General features: G+C 30.0%; 3 protein-coding genes across 3 annotated transcripts in view; 2 read left to right on the forward strand and 1 right to left on the reverse strand.

Moving 5' to 3' along the window:
- The window catches only part of LOC115889083 (B1 protein-like), a 290836-nt gene that overhangs the window by 95963 nt on the left and 174315 nt on the right, over positions 1–20558 (forward strand). The window lies entirely within an intron of this gene.
- Positions 5594–7952, reverse strand: LOC115889057. Its single transcript, XM_030908974.1, has 2 exons — positions 7800–7952; positions 5594–5995 (listed from the first exon to the last, which is right to left on the reverse strand). The coding sequence occupies exons 1-2, from the start codon at positions 7839–7841 to the stop codon at positions 5642–5644; spliced, it is 396 nt and encodes a 131-aa protein (XP_030764834.1). The 5' UTR covers positions 7842–7952; the 3' UTR covers positions 5594–5641.
- On the forward strand, positions 15880–19904 carry LOC115889048. The gene is made up of 2 exons (XM_030908967.1): positions 15880–15989; positions 19458–19904. The coding sequence occupies exons 1-2, from the start codon at positions 15930–15932 to the stop codon at positions 19836–19838; spliced, it is 441 nt and encodes a 146-aa protein (XP_030764827.1). The 5' UTR covers positions 15880–15929; the 3' UTR covers positions 19839–19904.

Here is a 20558-nt window from a genome sequence, read left to right on the forward strand (position 1 = left end):
CTTGTCATGTCTGGACTGGAAATATCCTTGCTATTTTTTAGATGGGATAATAGCAAGTTATTCATCGGTCGGTACAGTTAAGCTTAAAATATTAGAAAAACGAAAAAGCGGGAAAAACAAGGTTTTATGATTTTTCTAAAATTTTAGAACTAATTGCAGTGGTAGATGAAAAGAAATTCTACTCTGAAATATTAGTTTTTGTTCTCTTTAAAACCGCAAGGTTAATTTTCCAATCCAACTTTCATAACTTCAATACGGACTTCGATTTTTTCACTATTCAATGCCTATCTGTGTCTACAAAATAATAATATATTACGATAGAGAAGATATTTTCTTGAGAGTAGAAGATATATTATATTTCGGTTATTATGATATTGAGAAACAATACTAAAAAATTCGAAAAATATATTTACTTTACTGGAATTTAATAAAATAATTGACTAAAATAATGACACAACCACGAGAACAAGCAGGCTTTAGAAGCTGCATCAGCCGCGCAAAAGAATACAAACTTCCACTAGCCATAGCCTTTATAGACTTTGGGAAGGCTTTCTACAGGATATATCCTAAGGCAATAATGGAAGCCCTAGCGAAACAAGGTATTGAGAGGCATTAATAGAAACTCTCGCCTATATACCAGGGTCCGGCAATAGTGCGTCGGGCATCTGTAGCTCCTAGAATAAAAGACTTGAGAATTTTCTTTAAGTGCAAACCTAAAGCATGTACCAGGATGTATTTCCGGAAAATATTTTAACTTCTATAGGGTGGCTCAAAAAAGTGTGAGTGGATCTGGATGACTTTTTAAATGGAACACCCTGTATATTATTGCCTTTTTGGCTTCCTTTTAGATCACTTTACATAATCCTAAGATATGAGTAAATCTATTTCAATAGTTACAGAGATATTAAAAAATAAATCAAAAATATATATTTTTCAACCCTCCTTAAAAAAATATTAAAAATAGAACAACTGTTCTGAAATCAAAAACTATATTAGATATTTATTTTAGATGGTCTGTTCTTACTTTGCTATAAATATGGTAATCGTAAATCATACAGAATGTTCAATATTTTACGCCAAACTTTCAAAAATTCATACAACAAATTGTTCCGACATAATTTTACTCTCTAAGAGGATGAATTTCCTAAAATCGCTTTGTGTAGCTAATTCACTAATGTCGTTTAAACGAACCTTTGTTCTAATATTTATGTATCTAAAGCTGGCTGTATGAACTGATCCCTAAAATATCTAAAAACTTGATATATAATCTAACTGACAAACCACTGACAATGACAAGTAATTTATTTCTGGAGATATTGTGTGTAGGTGTTTTGCAGGTATGTTTTAATATTTAGTCATTGTGTGAATTTAGTCATGTCATAATATTTAGTTATGGATGTAACAAAAAACATATATAAAATATATATATTATATATGTATGGATTTTGTTGCAAATATTATTTCTAATCTTAATTTGAAAACCGCATTTCGCTAGCTACTGTAATTTTGGAGTTACGATTTTTATAAATTTTTAACCCCCTTCTATACCCCCTTACCAACCCCCCACCCCCACCAAAAACTAATAGCCAGATTGTCTGGTGCCACAGTATTTTTGTGCCAAATTTGGTTAAAATCGGTTCAGCGGTTTTTGAGTTATCGTGTTACAGACGGCAGACAGACAGACAGACACCACGAAAATATTTTGTATTCATTTATTTTATTATTTGGGTCATTTATGACCCTAATAACTCATTTTGAGTAAAATTAAAAAAACATTTTTTTTGCCGATCCTAATAGCCTACCATACCTATTGGTATGGTCGGCTAATAAACTTAATCCTTTATAATAGTCACCCATGATTAATAAAATCAACAATATTTTGTTTCATTATTTCCTATTGTGTTCGTAAATTTGAAACAAATTTATTCAAAACATGTTAGATAAACTTAGGTTAGATATACCAATACCGCATAAAATGTTTTTTGCAATCTGACTAGTCTACATTAGGCATTTTGCAGAATGACCGAAAACAAGCAATCTTTTTGCAGAAATGTACATCAAATATCGTCATTTTTTAATATGCCTAATTCATACTAGCCATTTTGCAAAGCGACTGGAAACAGATAGGCACTTTGTACACTTTCCCCCTGCCACACATATACAGGGTGGCCCATTAGTGCGATAAAGTCATATATCGTTGTTGTTGACGCAAATATAAAAAAAAAACGTTTTATATAAATGTTGTATGGTTTGGTTGGGTTTGGTTGTCATATAATGTTTAATAATATACACTTTGTTTCAATATTGTGGTGATATATCCACAAACTAAGTGTACAAGTAAAGTACTTATTGGTCATCTTAAAGCGAAGTCATATCGGAAAGCGGAGAGCTACCTCAGGACTCTTGCAACGAATATAGTGAATATATTTAAGAATAAAGGAAGTGCATCAGACTGCGGAAATTACCGGTGAATTTCACTATTATCTATTGGAGGAAAAATTCTTGCAAAATTTATGTCAAACCGCCTGCACCCACATATAGAAAAAATCGTTCCAGAATCGCAAACGGGTTTCCGCAGCAACCGCGGCACCGTCGATTCCATATTTTCCATTCGCCAACTACAGGAAAAAGTAAAAGAGCAGCAGTCTAAACTTTATGTTGCATTCATCGACCTAACAAAAGCCTTCGACTCTGTGAACAGAGATGCACTTTGGGCAATTATGAAAAAGTTCGGAGTACCCAACAAATTCCTTACAGTGTGTAAAAGCCTCCATAACAACAACGAGTCAAGAGTGTTACATCATGGATCACTGAGCGATCCCTTCCTAACAAATACAGGAGTTAGGCAGGGATGTGTCTTAGCGCTTCTCCTATTCAACATATTTGTGGCAGCGCTCTCCATTTATAGTGGATAGTAAACTGCAGGAGAGAGGAATGGGCATTAGATATAGATACGACGGCGCACAGTGGATCGACGTATATACGGAAATATGGACATTTGCTTTTGTTTTTGAACTATTAGTCTGATTTGGACATTTTTGGACCATATTACTTGTGAGACATTTCTGATACTATTAACTTTGACCACTAACTAACAAGATTTCATTCGTCATATTTATTTTTTAGTAGAAAAATTGCCTGACATTATAGCTCAGTCGAGCTATCAGTTAAGTAATATACAAGGTTGTTCACGCTATTCATCAAGGAGTATTGTAGCCAAATGGTTAGATTTGTGGAAACTATGAATGATGGGATTGTTGATGGACCACTAAAGGTACACTTTAAAATAATTTGCAAAACGTACAGAGTACCCCAAATAAATAAAAAATATCAAAGTTGTATTTTTTAAATGGAACACCCTGTATATTATTACATTTTTAGTTTTTACGATTAAAATGAACGTAATTTAATTAAATTTTATCGCACTTTAATCCTTCCGTTTTTGAAATATTTACGATTTTGTGAAAAAAACACTAACAATTTTAATGCTTATTTCTCTAGGTATATTTATGTTTTTAAAACCAAATATTGTACCGAAGTTTTTCTATTTACTAGATTTTTTGTTGCAATAATAAAAATAATACTACCTCATACAGAATGTCTATAAATTTATTTTAAATAATTATTAGCTTTAAGTGGCACAATAACTGGTTAAACTTCAATGGACTATGTGCAAAATTTTATGCTATATATCCAATTATGTACAAAAAAATTGGGGGTGCAATTAAAAAAAAACTTAAAGCTTTATCATAACTTTTTTTGGGACACCCTGTATACAACAAACTATTTTTTTGGATATGCACCATTTTAAACCATACAACATCTGTGTAGACTTTTTTTTCACATCTTTGTCAACAACGACGATATTGGACTTTCGCGCACTAATGCGCCACCCTGTATATTTTCCAAAGGGGCGCCTAGTGGCAGTAAATATTTTTATATTTCTTTTAAGGAGCCTTTAACCTCAATAACAGATATAAAAATAGTTTATGCATATTTAAGCATTTTTTTAAAACTCAAGATTAAAATTTAATTATTTGTGATACACTATATATTAATAAGATTTCGAAAATTATTGTTATTGAATATATTCTGGTATTAAAGAACTGGACAAGTCGCAAGGTCATAATTCTTAGAGAGTAAAAATATGATAAAAAGTTCATTAAGTTTTGGAATAAGTATGAAATTATGCAGTTTAATTTGTAATAGTCAATTTAATACGGAAATTCATATAAAAAATATATTGATATTGGGAAACACACCCCTGCACTATTCAGTAAGTTATCTATAATAAAGTTATGACTATTTTCAACAAATTTTAAGGTTTTAGAATAAATTTATTCAAAAAAATCTTAAGATAGAAATTTTGCATAATTGTTGAATGTCCATCAAATTGCATTGGGTCGATCCACTGTGGCGGCGGCGCGGCGGTCTGTTCAACATAAAAAGACTCAGGACAAAAACACGTACTAAATTCATCACAGAACTTCAGTACAAACTGATGACTCCGCCCTAGTTGCGAAAACGTTACAACAATTACAAGAAATGTTGAACACATATACCTATGGGCATACGAGGCTCTGGGCCTTAAGCTAAACATCGACAAAACCAAAATTATGTGCACTCCACCGGAAGATCGCAACAACGCTATAAAAATCGGAGATGAATTATTGAAACATGTAGCGGAATTCAATTACCTCTGCAGTTTGATTTCGGAAAAGGCCAATATCGACTCTGAAATTCAGCACAGGATTAGCAGCGCCTCAAGAGCATTCTGGAAATTAAAAGACAGGGTTTTTTAAATCATGACTTGGGTACAAAAACGAAACTCGCAGTGTACCGAATAATTACAATCCACACCGTGTTGCCACCATGGCCGTACCGCCGTCACATGAACGCATTAAACAAGTTGCAACAGAGACACCTTACACAACTCTTAAGAATCCGCTGGTTCCATTATGTCTCAAACGTATTGGTCCTTGAAAAAGCTAACTGCTAACGCTTAAGATGGGCTGGTCACGTATGCAGAATGCAAGAAAACCGCATACTAAAATCTCTGCTTTACGGTGAGCTTTAAGAGGAAGCCGGGTGGACAACTCAAAATGTACAAGGACATTTTCCACGAAAACTTAAAGGGGATTAATATGCAGAATGAGTGGGAAGAAACAGCTCAGAATAGAACTCGATGGAGAAGAATTGTAAACTCAGTGAACAGCGACAACCAAAAAGTAAAGAGGCAACAAAGCAATGAGATTTTTGAATGTCCGGAGTGCGGTAGGTAGATAACATCACGTATCGGGCTTTTCAGTCACAGTAAAACTTATGAAAGAAAACGCTTTGTGTGACCAGTTTCTGATGCGTGTCAAATACTCGTTAGGGAGTAATGGCAGTATGTATGTATGTATATCCACAAATATATTTTGTTGTATTGTTGTTAAAAATTCTAAAGAAGTTAAAAGAAAATAGTGTGTACATTATTATGTTACTCATTACTCATTATATTTTTTTAGATTTTCCACTAAACGAGGTAATCAACTGAGTTAGTAGACTATTATTCTTATAAACGGTCTTATTAGCAATAAAACAAATTATGTTTAAAATTATTGTTTATTTATATAACTTTTGCAATTAATTGGATGCCTCACAGTTGTCCAATATCAATATTATTTTTACCAAAACATTTAAATATAGCTAAAGCTGTCTTTTCTTTGGTTTCCTTAGCCACAGAACAATGATTTACGATTTCTTCGACTTTAGCGGAGTCAGAGATTGTTCTCTGTACGGCTTTTTTGATGGTGGCTTTTTCTGGGTTACCCTGGTCGTCTTGAATGTCGAGTTTCTTTAGCATACAGAAAGCGTGAAGTGAGAAATTATCTGGAAAGTCGACTTTTTCCTTTTTCCTCAACTTTTCAAATATTTCTTCTGGAACGTGAGTGACTTGATCGCTCTGGCATTCTCGATGCACCTTGATCCAGTCGTCTTTGTAAGTATTAGCCTAAAATACAGGCATAAGACGTTATGTTTGACATTTAAATTTGTGGGTAATAAAATTGATTTGTTGGATTATAAACTCTAGTAAATTTATCTGTCTAGAAGTATTAGAATCTGTGCGTATTAGAATTATACAGGCTGAGTCATTATAAGTGCAAATATTTTTAGGGTTGATAGATCCCAATAGAAGAAACATATTTTCTCTTTACCGCTTTTCAAATATAAGTCCAAAATAACCGAGATATTTTAAATATTTTTATCTTTGAAAATTAAAAAAAAAACATATTTTTTTTGCTTCAATTTTCAGAACTACTGGATATTTTCTGTGTTTTCTTTCTTGTAAATTTAACCTGCTTCCCTAATGTTGCCATATTATCAAGATTAATTATTTTTATCATTTAGAATTTTTTAACTAATAGTTTAAAAAAAATCCAAAAATTTTTAAAAAAATTATTCCAAATTTTTATATCTTTTTTCAGTTTAGTCATAGACATGTTTCTGGAGTCGAATTATAGTACATAAAAATATTGGAACTTATTCAAGACTCACTTTGTAGAAGTAAAATTTTAGAAAAATTTAAATACATTTTACTTGTTCATTCTCGTTAAAGATTTGCGTACATTCTCGTAAACAATTTTTGTCGGTCTGACAAATTGTGTTGTAAAGTAATAAACAAATAAATACTATAGAGTAAAGAATTCAAAATATAAAGGTAAATTTATTTTAAAAAATGCCACATTTTAATATAAAAATCCTTAAAAAAACACGTTACTGTACCGGGTGTCTTTTAAAAGTGTCTTCAATTAGTTTAGTCCTTGTTTAGTCGCTTCCTGTTTCACCGGAAATGACTACAGCTTTTGATTTTTAAATGGTACCGTCGGCGTCGATATTTTTTCAGTTTATTTGATAGAAAACGACATTCTGAATAAAATGACATATGGTATGTCAACATCTTCGCTTAGAAAAAAATATTATTTTAAATTTCAGTCTAGAGTGGTGAAGCCATGACTGTGTTAAAACGACTATTTTTTAAGCAATAAAAAGTCTTGGAAGAATAGATTTGATTGTCTAATGTTTTTCGTGGCTACTCCTGGCCGATTAAAAGATGCCCAAATCGTATTTCTAATAATACCTCAATTTTTTCAAATGGAACAAAGGTGACTCATTATCATATTTGGAAAAATCATTTTTTACAAATAATTTTGTAGGTACCACATACTTGATATTTTGAGTAAAAACGTCATTATGAACACAACGTGGCTCTCCATGTGAAATGGAATTTGGTTTACATGTGAAATATCTATTCACTATTCAAACTATTATTTCTTATCATATAAAGTACAACATTTTCGGTGGTACCATTTAAAAATCAAAAGTTATCGTCATTTCCTTGAAATATAAAATGATTGAAAATAATCGATTACGTCAGTCAGTACTGATTTATGTCACATACTCATATTAACATACTAAATCTCGTTTATTTATCTGAAAAAATAAATAAGTTATAGAAGTGAGCCGCCACTTTTGAGAAACACCCAGTATATAATTATACATAGTAAATTATACTGATGTAATCTTAAACTAAAATATGCAATATATGGATGACAGAAGAACCAATCATCTAAAGTTCAATTTCAAGATGCTAACTTTAAAATAACAATTTTGAAGCTATTATTAATATCGTGATAAAATATGTATCTATTTGAATAATATACAAAAACACAGAAATTTCATTTAATTTTTTAGCAATAAATAAAATTATTTGATACTAGAATAAATATACAATATGAATTAATTAATATATTTACCAGAGCCACGGCCAGCAACAGAGCCAAAATTAGAACTTTCATTTTCAAAATATTATTATTGATCACACCACTATGAATAACTGAGAATTGAATAACTGATTAATGGCTAGTGGTTTCTTATATATATTAAAAACCTTTCTGATAAAGCTACTTTGTTGTTACATTTTGTAAAAAATTCAATATGTATGTTTTCGTTCTTTGTTATCTGTTTTGTAAGAATTCTCGGTACATGTTATGGTCATTATCAAAGAGAATTTAAAAAATGCAGTGGAAGATGCGAAACAAAAATTCCCTAAGAACACGAAGTATGTTAAGAAAATCTCTATGATCGAAAAAATAAATCGCCATAGTGACCTCAGAAATGACAATCGAATTTTTGTCGAGCGTGTAATGTACGTTATTTATTGAAATTTGACTTTATTGACTATATTTGCATTTAAGTGATTGGCGTGTTTGACACATTTTATGACGTGAGGCATGTTTTAAAATATTGTAATTATACAGGGTGAGTCTTAAATAAGTGCAAATATTTTTAAGGCTGGTAGATCTCAATAAAAGAAAAGTGTGTTCTCTTTACCGTTTTTCAAACAAATCCAAAATAACCGAATTATTTTACTTTGGATTTTCAAAAAAAATTTGCTTACATTTTGAGAACCAATGGATCTTTCCTGGATTTTCTTTCTTGTAAATTTAATCTACTACACAACTTGCCATATTATCAAAAAATTATGTTTTTTTAACCAAAAACTTAAAAAATTTAAAATTTTCAAATATTCTTTCCGCGAAAAAAACTCGTGTATCTGCGGGGTTGAAGTATACTGCCGCTAAAAATATTTGCTCACCTTATACAGGGTGTCCCAAAAATAAGTATTTTAACTGATAGAATATTTTGGCCTCCCTCAGAAACACGCCTATGAGGTTTTTTTGCGATTTTTTTTTTAAATTTGGAATTTTTTTTAGTTTTAAGTTAAAAAAACATAATTTCTTGATAATATGGCAACATAGGTAGTAGATTAAATTTACATGAAAGAAAATCAAGAAAAGATTCATGGTTCTCAAAATTTAAGCAAAAAAGCATTTTTTGTTTAAATTTTCAGAGTAAAATAATCGGTTATTTTAGACTTACTTGAAAAACGGTAAAGAGAAAAAATGTTTCTTTTGACCAGATCTACCAACCCTTAAAATACTTGCACTTATTTCTGGGCACCCTGTATAGTAATAAAATTTTAGTTTTAAGGCCTAAATTACTATAGGACTATACGAACGGCTTGGTGGAAATAGTCTACCTACTCTTGCTTGAGTGTTTTGAAGAAGTCAATCGGGGTTCGCCCTCAGAGGAGGAGTTCAGGAGTTCGTTTTATCATCATAATCCAGCCACTAAAGTCCACTGTTGGACTCCCTGGAGTGCTCTCTCTCGTTTGCTTCCATAACTCCCTATCTTAAGCTATTTGCATCCAGTTACTGTGGATGTGGATACGCCTTAAGTCATCAAGCCATCTGGTTGGAGGACCGGCCCCTGCATGCTTCTGAGTGCATTATGTCTCCATTCTATTATTTTCTTCGTCCATCGTTTAGCCTTATAATGTGCCCTGTCCAATTCCATTTCAAAGTAGTTATTTGCTCTATAGCATCCATGACTTTTGTTGTTTCGTACTGTTATGGACTATTAATCAGATAAACTAATTCACAATAATTTATAATTTCAAACCACAAGCATCAAGAAAAGTAAAATTATGAGGAGAATATCCAAAGGGTTTAATTGACTGACATTGTTACATTCAAAAAGAATATGAATATGAATAGATTGAATAGATCCTGTTTTTTCGCAATCAAATATGAGCTCTGATTTGCCCTAATCCTATTAAAATGCACAGGAACTAAACAGTGTCCACTTCTGATTCTTGAATATGCATTAATTTTCTGTCGAGAAAAAATGGGAAATTTCTTAAACCATGGAAATTTATATGGCTGTTATATTGTTGTTTCTTCATCTTCCCTTTTTCATTAGACCATTCTATCCTTGTCGATCAAAATAGGTTACATTAAATATTTTACATCTATTTATCAATTCTCATAAGTATATAGGGACTAATAAAACACATATTCAATTAATTTTCCAAAAAAGAATTAAAAATTGATTCTTTTGGTGTTGTATTTAAAAAATAGAGATATAGAGGGTGGTCCGAACAGTATTCCGGATACTCAGCATATTCTGCAGATAAACATAAGTAAAAAAGTTCGTATAAATGTATGTCCTAAAATGCTTAGTTTCGGAGATACAGGATGTAGAAGTTTCATTTTTATTTTTTTTTCCAAATAATTTCTAAAGTAACGTCAATAGTTGGATAAAAATAGGTGTCTTGGAGTTTTTTGACATGAGAAATTTGATTTTGATATCTATATGACTCCTACATGTAGAGGGCGCCACTTACATATTTTAACTGGTTTGAAGAGTAATAACTTTTTGTCCGTACCTGTATAAAGCTTCTGAGTAAAAAATATACATTTACAACGTTTTTTACGTAAAAGAGATATCTTAAAAATCGCTACGAGTAATGGCTCTCCAGATAATTAGAATCGAAATGATCAATACCTGTCGTCATTGACATAAATTAAACATGTTGACTAAATAGCGAGCGAAATAGTTATTAGACTTAAATCATAAATTTGAAATGTTTTTGTGCCAAAAGTTCAACAGAAACTTTTTTATCATCATTTTTTCAAAGAAATATTTATGATTAATTTAAAAAAATAAACAGTTCCCAAATTTATCTACTCAACATTGTTTCTTTTTTGTCAATAGTGACATGTATTGACTATTTCCATTCTAAATATCTTGAGAACGGTTGCTTATAACAATTTTTACCAAGAGATATTTTTTACGTAAAAAATCACGGAAATGTATATTTTTTCACCCAGTAGTTTTATACAGATACGGACGAAATGTTATTACTCTTAAAATCAGTTAAAACACATGTAGGTGGCACGTTGACATCAAAATCAAATTTCTCATGTTAAAAAGCTCCCAGATACCAATTTTCATCCAAATATTGACGTAACCTCAGGAATTATTTGGAAAAAATCGAATTAAGAAGTTTCATTTAACTTCTACACCCTATATTTCCGAAACTGAGCATTTTAGGACATTCATTTATACGAACTTTTGTACTTATTTTTATCTCAGAATATGCTGCAGAAGTTTCCGGAATACAGTTCGGATCACCCTGTAAAATATAGCATTTTAAATATCGCGATTTTGGCGACGCCATAAAAGTATCCTCCATAGGATAATGTAATTTTTCTTCGTAGATTTATTCTGTTATCCTTGGTGTTTAGTAAGTTAGTATTAATAAAGAGATAGTCACTCCAATTTTTAACAATTTTTTGGATATACAATATCCAAAAAGTTTGCTGTTCTATTGTGGTTGCTAATCTATTTGTTTTTAACAAATAGAATAGCAAGAACGTACAGTGCTCCAAATAAAAATAGTGTACTATATGCAGAATATTATGATGAATCACATTATGTACCGAAAAATGGGAGGTGCAATTTAAAAAACCTAAAACTCTCATGAAAACTTTATCATATTTTTTTGGGACAACCTGTGTAAAGTAAAATATTTTTAGGATATGCACCATTATCAACCATGCAACATCTGTATAAAGCTTTTTTCATATCTTTATCAGCAACGACGATATCGGACTTCGTCGCAATAATTGACCACCCTGTCCTGTAAAAATAAATAACGCTTTGTTGTGCAAAAAGCCAAAATAGCTTCATCGACAAAGCAATTACAAAACAAACAAAAGCACAAAGAATATACAAATAATAAAGAAATATACAATACAAATCATACAATTCAAGTCATTAAAATTATAAATAATACATCGGCAATTGCAGAACACAAAAAAAGGCGTATAATTAAAATTTACAATAGGAAAATTTTAAATGGATATAATTTTAAGAATTATAAAATATTAAATACTCCACTTTTGACCAGTGTGTGAGATGATCAAAATTATAAAATTCAAAATTGTGCTGAAGACGCATCTAAAACAACTCTGTTTCGCAAAGTATGCTTTATTAAAATGCTTCTCTGACAAAGTATGAATTCCTAAAATATTTTGGTCATATTATTGGACAATTTTGTATTTGATTTGTGAAAATAACTTAGTTAATAGTAAGTTAAATACCTAGTGATATAGGCGTGACGTTGAAACTCTGAATTGACGATCGATGCCTTTTACCTCTATATTATAATTTTATAATTAAAATATTATCAATTCTCGTCTCTATAAGAAAACATGACCTGGTTTTTAACATAGTGTATAGACTTATAGTTTTATTGATTTCCATAGATAAATTTTCTATCAGTGTTATTAAAACTCTGAAAGCAAATTATTTACAAAGATAATCTATAATCTATACCTATTGAATATTTAATCCTAAATTAAGCTTAAAGGTTACATTTCTTTTAGTGTTATAAATAAAAAAATAGTCTTTCAATCATTAAGATCATATGCTAGAAATGTTCTTTCGTCAAACCATTCGTCTCGATTTAGCAGAATCTTAGAAAATGGGAAAATCCACATACGCAACTTGTTTCTTTGTATTTAATCAGTTTGGTTTCTATAAAAATAATAAATGTTTATATTATTATTCCGATGAAATATAAATAACACAATTGTCTTTTCTTCTGTGCTAAATTATTCCATACAATCGTAAATATATCAACGATTAAGTCATGTGTAATTTATGGCCTTATTTGTCAATAAATTATTTATTTGGATCTTTCAAATTTAAATATTATTAATTATTATGGTCAATTAAATTGTTTGTTATTTAAACATATTTTCACTGTTTTCGTAATAATTTATAAACAATATTAAGATAACCTGAAGAAAAACTAGAAAATTAGGTACTTTTTCTATCATAAGGAATTTAATTTTTGTTCTAGGCAATATTAGATTGAGGCGATTAGTTTGCTTTTTATTCTTTTTGTATTAACAAAACTATTTAATTATTTTTTAAAATAATTTCAAGTTCAACTCTGGGTTTTTAAATTATTTAACCTGACTATATTCATAGCAACAATATTGATAAACGCTAATTAACATTGAATAAGGAACATCGAGCCAATTGAAAGATTCAAATAAATAATATCCAAGTCAGCAATTTAATGATGTAATATTTTTAACTTTTGTTATTATGAATTTGAAATCTCAATGTACGATCATATGAGTAATCGTAATTATTATAAATAAATCAACTTTTACAAACTAGTTTCTAATGTTCTACATGTTCGAAAGGATTACCACCATCCCCCTATTGGAGACATTAATTTTTTGTTCAATTTTATGTATAATCCTTTCAACAGATCTTTTTATAAACAAAATACAAGAAGCAAAATAAACAAAATACAAGAAGCAAAAAATTAAGGCCTATAAAATCTAAGGAAAAAAAGATCTTTTTATACTTCCGAATACATTTTGTACTCTCTGCTCTAAATTTTTAGGTTTGAGGTGTATTGATTTCATTTTTACAAATGACTTTAAGTAATGCCCCCCCCCCCTGACAAAAAAAACTAAGTGTGGCATGTGATTGTACTCAGGAGACTGAATACTTTCAAAACCTGAAATAAAAAATGCAAGTCGGTATTAAAAAAAATAAGTTGGCCTATGTATCTCAAAAATTATCAGCTAATTTGAAAACCTAAAAATACTAACAGGTAGCCGTGATAAAGTGGCTATGAGAATGTGCATTTAGTTTTTAGATTTTCTAAAAAGTAACGAGATAAAAAAATAAAGTTGATTTTCAAAAAATCTGTTTTGGCCAAATAACTCAGCAATCCTTGAAATTTTCAAAACTTTCTTGATGGCATCTTGGTGAACATCCCAATGTGCAACTTTGCCCCAATATAACAATGTTCGTTTGTTCGTATCTATTGCGATTCCCGATATACCAATGCTCGTACCTAGAATTTGTAGTACCCTGTATAAATAATGTATGAAAAGAAAAACTTTGATAAAGTAACGGAAAATTAAAGAGCGTAGACGAGTAGAGTAGTACGGTTGATTAGAAAAAACAGCCTCAAGTTGGCCTCAAATGACAGCGATCTTCTTTTCCAAGCTAACTCTGACGCCTTTATTCTTCGAAAATGTAGGTATACAGGGTGTTTCAAAAAACATGTGCTATCTATCCAGGAGATTCCTCATGTGAAAATATGATTTACCTATTTTTCATATCAACATAGGTTCGATTCTGCTTCGTTTCGTAGCTACAAAGGGTTAAATTCTTCATTTTTTTTTCATTTGTTATAATATTTCCTCGAAATTCTCTTAGCCATTCAAATTAAATTTTGAGGGTAAAAGCTGTGGTAAAAGTTACTATAAGTGCAACATATTTAAATGCTAAAAAGTGTCGACAGATTCATAAGGGACGTGCATTTAGGTTATGAACGGAGTATTTTTCGAAAAAAAGCATGTGCTCCACTCACTTTTTCTTTTTGTTAGGAAACTTATGGAGGATGTTTACTTAAATCCCAGTAAAACTGGTATCTATGCATTACTATTAATAAAATTAAATAAATAAATATAAAATTAATATGTTATTTACTCAAGCTAATTTATCTTTTTTTTTAAATTTATGTATTTCTGTATGCTAGAGATGTTTAGTGCTACCTGCAGCTAATTAAAAAGATAATGGTTTTTTAAAGGTTGCTAAGGCAAATTAATAAAATTGCGTTTATCTCATCAAGGAGGCCAAAATCGAAAAAATGACAGACAACTTTTAATCGGTATTAAACGGTCTAAACAAATTTAGTAACAAGAGAAAAAAAGGCAGTGGCGCATATATTTTTTTAGTAAAATATTCCTGATGATAACCCATATACACGTCCCTGGTGAATCTGTTGACACTTTTTTTTTCCAGGCATCGATCACCAGGATGATTAGCCATGTACAACTCGTTATTGATAAGAATGCAATTACAGGGGATCCCTCAAGGACACTCAAAGGATTACACTTAGAAGGGCAATTCAAAATTTAAAAAATCTACCTTGACATAAACATTTCAGGTTGAGTGACAAAAAGATCAAAAACAAACACAAAAAAAGTAGGAGAAAAAACAAACAACAAGAAAAGTAATGTAAATCACAGTTGGATTAGAGTATCACAGGTAAGTATCACAGTGCCTTTTAAAAATCAAAAGTTGTAGTAATTTCCGGTGAAACAGGAAGTGACCAAAAACAGTTGAATACGTCAATCAATCCTAATTTATGTCATATATACTAACATACCAAATCTCGTTTTTTTATCGGAAAAAATAAAAAAATTATATGGGTGAGCCACTTTTGAGACGCACCCGGTATATTAAGGTAAACTTCCACGAAAACCCCATTTATGTAACTTACTCATAATTCCAAATCTCCAGGTCATGTCAAATGCCTTTTCTATGTCTAATAATACGATTGTTGAATGAATGATTTGGATACTTCATTTTCGCGAAAAATTAAATTATCTAATGTTGATCTTCCCTTTCGGATCATTATGTCGATCAAATATGTCGCACTTGTAGTAACTTTTACCCTCAAAATTCATTCATATTCATATTACTGAAGGGCACTTGGAAGAAAATTATAATAAATAAGAAAACAATAATTTTTTTTAACTCTCTAGCTACGAAACAAAGCAGAATCGGTCCTATATTTATATGAAAAGTATATCTTATTTTTATATGAGGAATCTCATCACGAGAGATGGTACATGTTTTTTAAAACAGCCTGTATATGATATTTAAATGCAATAAATAATTGAGCAAGAATTTTGTCAAATAGAGAGTTAATATCAAAATAAAAAGCTATCATTGGGAAATCCATAATTACTGTGGGATGTAGTTCAATTTAAAATATCAATGTTGTTAATATCTACTTTAGTAGAACAAAAATTATTATGCAAAAAAAATAATTTAAAGGATCATTAACTAAGAACCGGCATACATTTTTTTTATCAGATATTTAAATCAAATATTTTATTTTCAATTTTGTATATAAATAACGAAAAACTTCGCTTAATCATTCTATAACAAATTGTCGGTTATATTTTACTAGTATCATATTTTTTGGGTTGAAAATGGATCATAATATTTTGAAGTATTTTTTGGCTTTACAACTTTTCTTGGTAGCAATTAAGGTATGTTTAGATATATTATGTATTTATTGAATATGAATTTGTATAAAATTGTTAAATGAAACTGATTAAGTTGAAGCGAAGTAGATATTTTAATAATTGTTGCTATAAATCTGTACAATTTGGTGAAGGAATTATTTAATTTATTGTTAATAAAAATAAATGAAAAATACTTAATATATAACTATTTAATTTTTAAATGTCCTGGAATTAGTTAAAGTTGGTAATATTAGTTTAATTTAAATTAGTTAATTTCCAACAAATTATTTTTGCAAATTTCTCAACCGAACATTTTTGATGTGTTATTTTTTAGTTAATCATTTATTCTCTCTTGTAAAGAGTGAATTTGTTTACAGAACTATGGTTTTAAAAATATACATCTGTGTTAATAACTCACAAATTATTTTTTTTAATTTTAGAACACTAATATATTTTTCTCTAACATTAAATATTAATGATGAAAATATGCTAGATAAATAATTCCTTCACCAATGTGCTAAGAAGTTTTATCTGCCATTAATTTATAAGAACGAAAAAGACTCCTTTTTTATTAATATCATCGGCTTTATGACGAAAAGGCGTATCTCGATTTTTGGCACTTTTCAGGTGAGCAATTTAAAGAAAATCACTTACTTTATTTGGCCATTAAATGTAAAGTTTTTAATTTTTTAATAGTGTTTTTGTATTAACACTTAAACGGAGACCTTCAGGACACGTTTTGAAGATAAATTGAGCGTAAATTCTAATAATAAATTTATTTTTAGTTGTTTAGTAGAGATAGGTCTTATTGTAATAATAATAATAAATTCATTTCCGAACGAATAGTACCTATACATAGGCGCATGTAAAATAAATTTAAAAATGATGGTAAAGCTCGTGGTAAAGTGTTCCTAATAAGAAAACACTATAATATTCACATTATGAATTACATACAAGAAAATATAGTACATACATACAAGAAAATATCTAGAATTTACCAAAAAATCACCACAAATATTTTGAAATACTTTTGTTCGGGTTGGATTAAATCAACTTAAAACAAAGACAATGTTCAGTCTAGAAGCAAAGACAAAATAAGTTTAAATACTCTTATCTAGCTTATTTTGATAATATTGTTTTTTTAACACAAAAAAACATTTTTAACTAATATATTTTTAATAATTATTTAGTTAATTGAGTTGAATGACAGGTTTATCACCAGTGCAAAGGAGTTGCAGATCTTGATATTTTCATAATATTATAGGTTTGGTTGTGATAATAAACCCTAAGTTTTGTTTAGAAAGTAACGTTGAAAAAAATAGCTATAGTTTTTATGTTACTGTTCTATAACTTTCACGAATTACCGGTAACAGCTGAGTGGCCATAAATACTTCGCCTGTATTTTTACTGCATGAGCAATATAACGGATTTAATAAAATTGCCCGAAAATAATTCACCTAAGGAGAATTACCCGAAAACAATTGAAAGAAAGTTAACCGAAAAGATGTTTCCCCGAACAGAAAAATCATCGAATTACAATTAACAGAAATAAAAATTACCCAAAATGTCATTTTTTTGTAAAAGATTGTTCTAATGCATGGAAACACAAGGACCATTTAATAAAAACCAAAAAAATAAAAGTTTATGCCGAATGTGATGAAATTTAGGTACTGTATTTTTCGGGCAACTTTTTGGTTCGCTAAAACGTTCTTAAGGAAATTATGATTTTGGGAAATTTTCCATTAGGGCAATCTTCGTTTCGTTGTTTTGCTTTCGGTCAATTTTCCTTGGGCAATTATTCTCGGACAATTTTTTGGATACCCAATACAGCTATGTCCAGAGTCTAACTCATTCTGACCATGGTTTTTGGGAAAAAATATGACTTAAAATCACACTGTAAAAGAGAGCTGCTGCCATAATAGATGTTTTATATTGTGTTAAGCAACCATCACAAAATAGTTAGCCGGAATGCGTGATGTTCTCTCGCATGCATTTTAATGCATAACTTAAAACAAAAGGACCTACATATCTCAAATTCCATCTTTCTTGTAATATAAGAATTGGTATAGCAATTGATAGAACAAAAGGACCTATCTCAAATTCCATCTTTCTTGTAGCATAACAATTGGTATAACAATAATTAATATAACAAAAAGTCCAATCTCAACATACGTCTTTTCGTCATAACCAGTGGCGGATACAGAGGGGGGACCCATGGGGCCCGCCCCCCCCTAAAATCTATATATTGGGTTAAATATTAGGCTTTGGGGTTAAAAATGGCGTCTTAAAAAATTCTACATGACTTTTTATTTGGGCCCCACCTAAAATAAATTCCTGTATCCGCTCCTGGTCATAACGAATAATTCTAGCAAATGAGATGGGGAAAATTTTTAAATGAATATAAAATGAAGAAGGTATAATATTGGTTTGGTTTGGTTTGGCATTGTATAATATTGGGATGCGCAAATTTGCTATGTTAAAAAATGACCCGGGGGAATTTCATGATGTTGATATATCAAAATCGCCAAAAATCGAGATATGTACGTCTTTTCATCATAAAGCCGACGATATTTTAATGATTGGTTTGACATGACTAATATGGTAACTTAAACACACTCTGCCAAAGTGAATTTTAAATAAAATCGTTCTACGCATAATTTGAGAAATAATACCAAATGGCGTTATAAGTGCACATTTGCACTCACAGTTGCAGTTTTTTAAAAGAAATGCCAAATTTGAAGAATTTCGGACAAGCTGATTTTAATTAATTTAAGAAAAACTGCATATAATTAAATTAAAACTCATTAAATACTTTGATCGAAAAAAACGGCGTTCAGTTGGCTTGAAAATGACGATCGATGACATTCCCTATACAGGGTGTCCCAGAAATAAGTGCAAGTATTTTAACTGGTAGTATAGTTTAACCCAAGAAACACGCCTAAGGTTTTTTTTGCAAAAAAAAAATTCGAAAATTCGGAATTTTTTGAAAAAAATTTTGAATTTTTTTTTAGTTTTTTGTACAATTTCTTGATAATATGGCAACATAAGTAGTAGATTAAATTTACAAGAAAGAAAATCCAGAAAAGATCCAGTGGTTCTCAAAATTTTAGCAAGAAATCATTTTTTTAAAATTTTCGAAGTAAAATAACTTTATTTTAGACTTATTTGAAAAACGATAAAGAGAAAATATGTTTCTTTTATCGAGATCTACCACCCCCTAAAATACTTGCACTTATTTCTGGGACACCCTGTATAATTAGGGTGTATTGGCGCTTGCCTGGTTTTGCATTGTGACCAGTTTCAGTTTCAATTAAAAAATAGATACAGTTTTTCTTAAATTAGTTTAAAAGCCGCTTGACCAAAATTGTTAAAATTTGGCATGTGTATTCAGCATAGGCAGACCTATAGGCTAGATAACCTATTTACGACTTGGTTGTAAAATCAACAGGGGAGCCAAAATTATTATCTAAACGCTTATTAATTATTTTTAAGGGAGAACTATTTACTCAAGAAGAGAAAGTTAAACTGAAACAAATCCATGACGATTGTGTTAAAGAAACTGGCATTGACAAGTCTGTATTGCTTGAAATTATCAAAAAGAAAGAATACCCCGACAATGAGAAGTTAAAGGAACATCTTTTATGTAGTAGCAAGAAACTGAAATTTATGACTGAAGATGGAAATATTGACAAAGACTTCATATCCAAAACGTTAATAGCGAAATTCAAACAGGAAAAAATAGTGGATGATATAGTCAAAACATGCGCTGTTACAAAGAGTAATCTGTTAGATACTGCATTTGAAATGATCAAATGTTTCCATCAATACGCTCCTGAGGAACTAGATATCTTAGAATTTTTTGAAGCAAATTAAATAGCATTGTAAGAAAATATTAATACCTATATAACGCATTATGAAATAAATTCAAGTTAAAAAGTTTACAATAATTTTTATTCATATTATATTAATCAGTCCCAGACAACTTCAAAGTTTTTTAAAAGTAAAGCTCTAGTTTTACCTCAGTATACCCGGTGCGCCTCAAAAGTGTCTCACTCCTATACCTTTTTTATTTTTTTAGATAAAAAAGCGAGATATGGTATGTTAGTTTATAACATAAATTTGGATTGATTGACGTTTTCAATTCTTTTCGGCCAATTCCTGTTTCACCTGAAATGACCATAACTTTTGACTTTTAAATGGCACTTTCGGTATTTTTTTACTTTATTCGATAGAAAATGACACTCTGAATATAATGACATATCATATGTCTTAACATTTTTTTTAACAAAATTGTATTTTAAATTTCAATCCAGAGTGCCATGGCTTTGTTAAAAGTACTAATTTTTAATCAATGAGTTTATTTAAAATGTTTTGTCCTGGCCTTTTAAAAAATGCCCAAATCATATTTTTAATCATATCTCAATTTTTTCAAATGGAACAAGTATGGCTCATTAGCATATGTATTTGGAAAAAGCATTTTTTTACGAATAATTTGCACATTACGAATAATTTCAAATAAACCATATTCGAAAATGTCAAAAGTTGACATTTAGGGATGTTCGGTCCTAAGATTCCAGTAAGGTATATCCGGTA

Source organism: Sitophilus oryzae, unplaced genomic scaffold, assembly GCF_002938485.1.
Source record: "Sitophilus oryzae breed Bouriz unplaced genomic scaffold, Soryzae_2.0 scaffold_810_pilon_pilon, whole genome shotgun sequence".
NCBI lineage: Eukaryota > Metazoa > Arthropoda > Insecta > Coleoptera > Curculionidae > Sitophilus > Sitophilus oryzae.

Coding starts and splice junctions, on each gene's coding strand:
- LOC115889057 (XM_030908974.1), bottom strand. CDS start 7,841: ATGAAAGTTCTAATTTTGGCTCTGTTGCTGGCCGTGGCTCTG. Junction 5,996..7,799: donor TGTTGCTGGCCGTGGCTCTG/GTAAATATATTA, acceptor CCTGTATTTTAG/GCTAATACTTACAAAGACGA.
- LOC115889048 (XM_030908967.1), top strand. CDS start 15,930: ATGGATCATAATATTTTGAAGTATTTTTTGGCTTTACAACTTTTCTTG. Junction 15,990..19,457: donor TTTTCTTGGTAGCAATTAAG/GTATGTTTAGAT, acceptor ATTATTTTTAAG/GGAGAACTATTTACTCAAGA.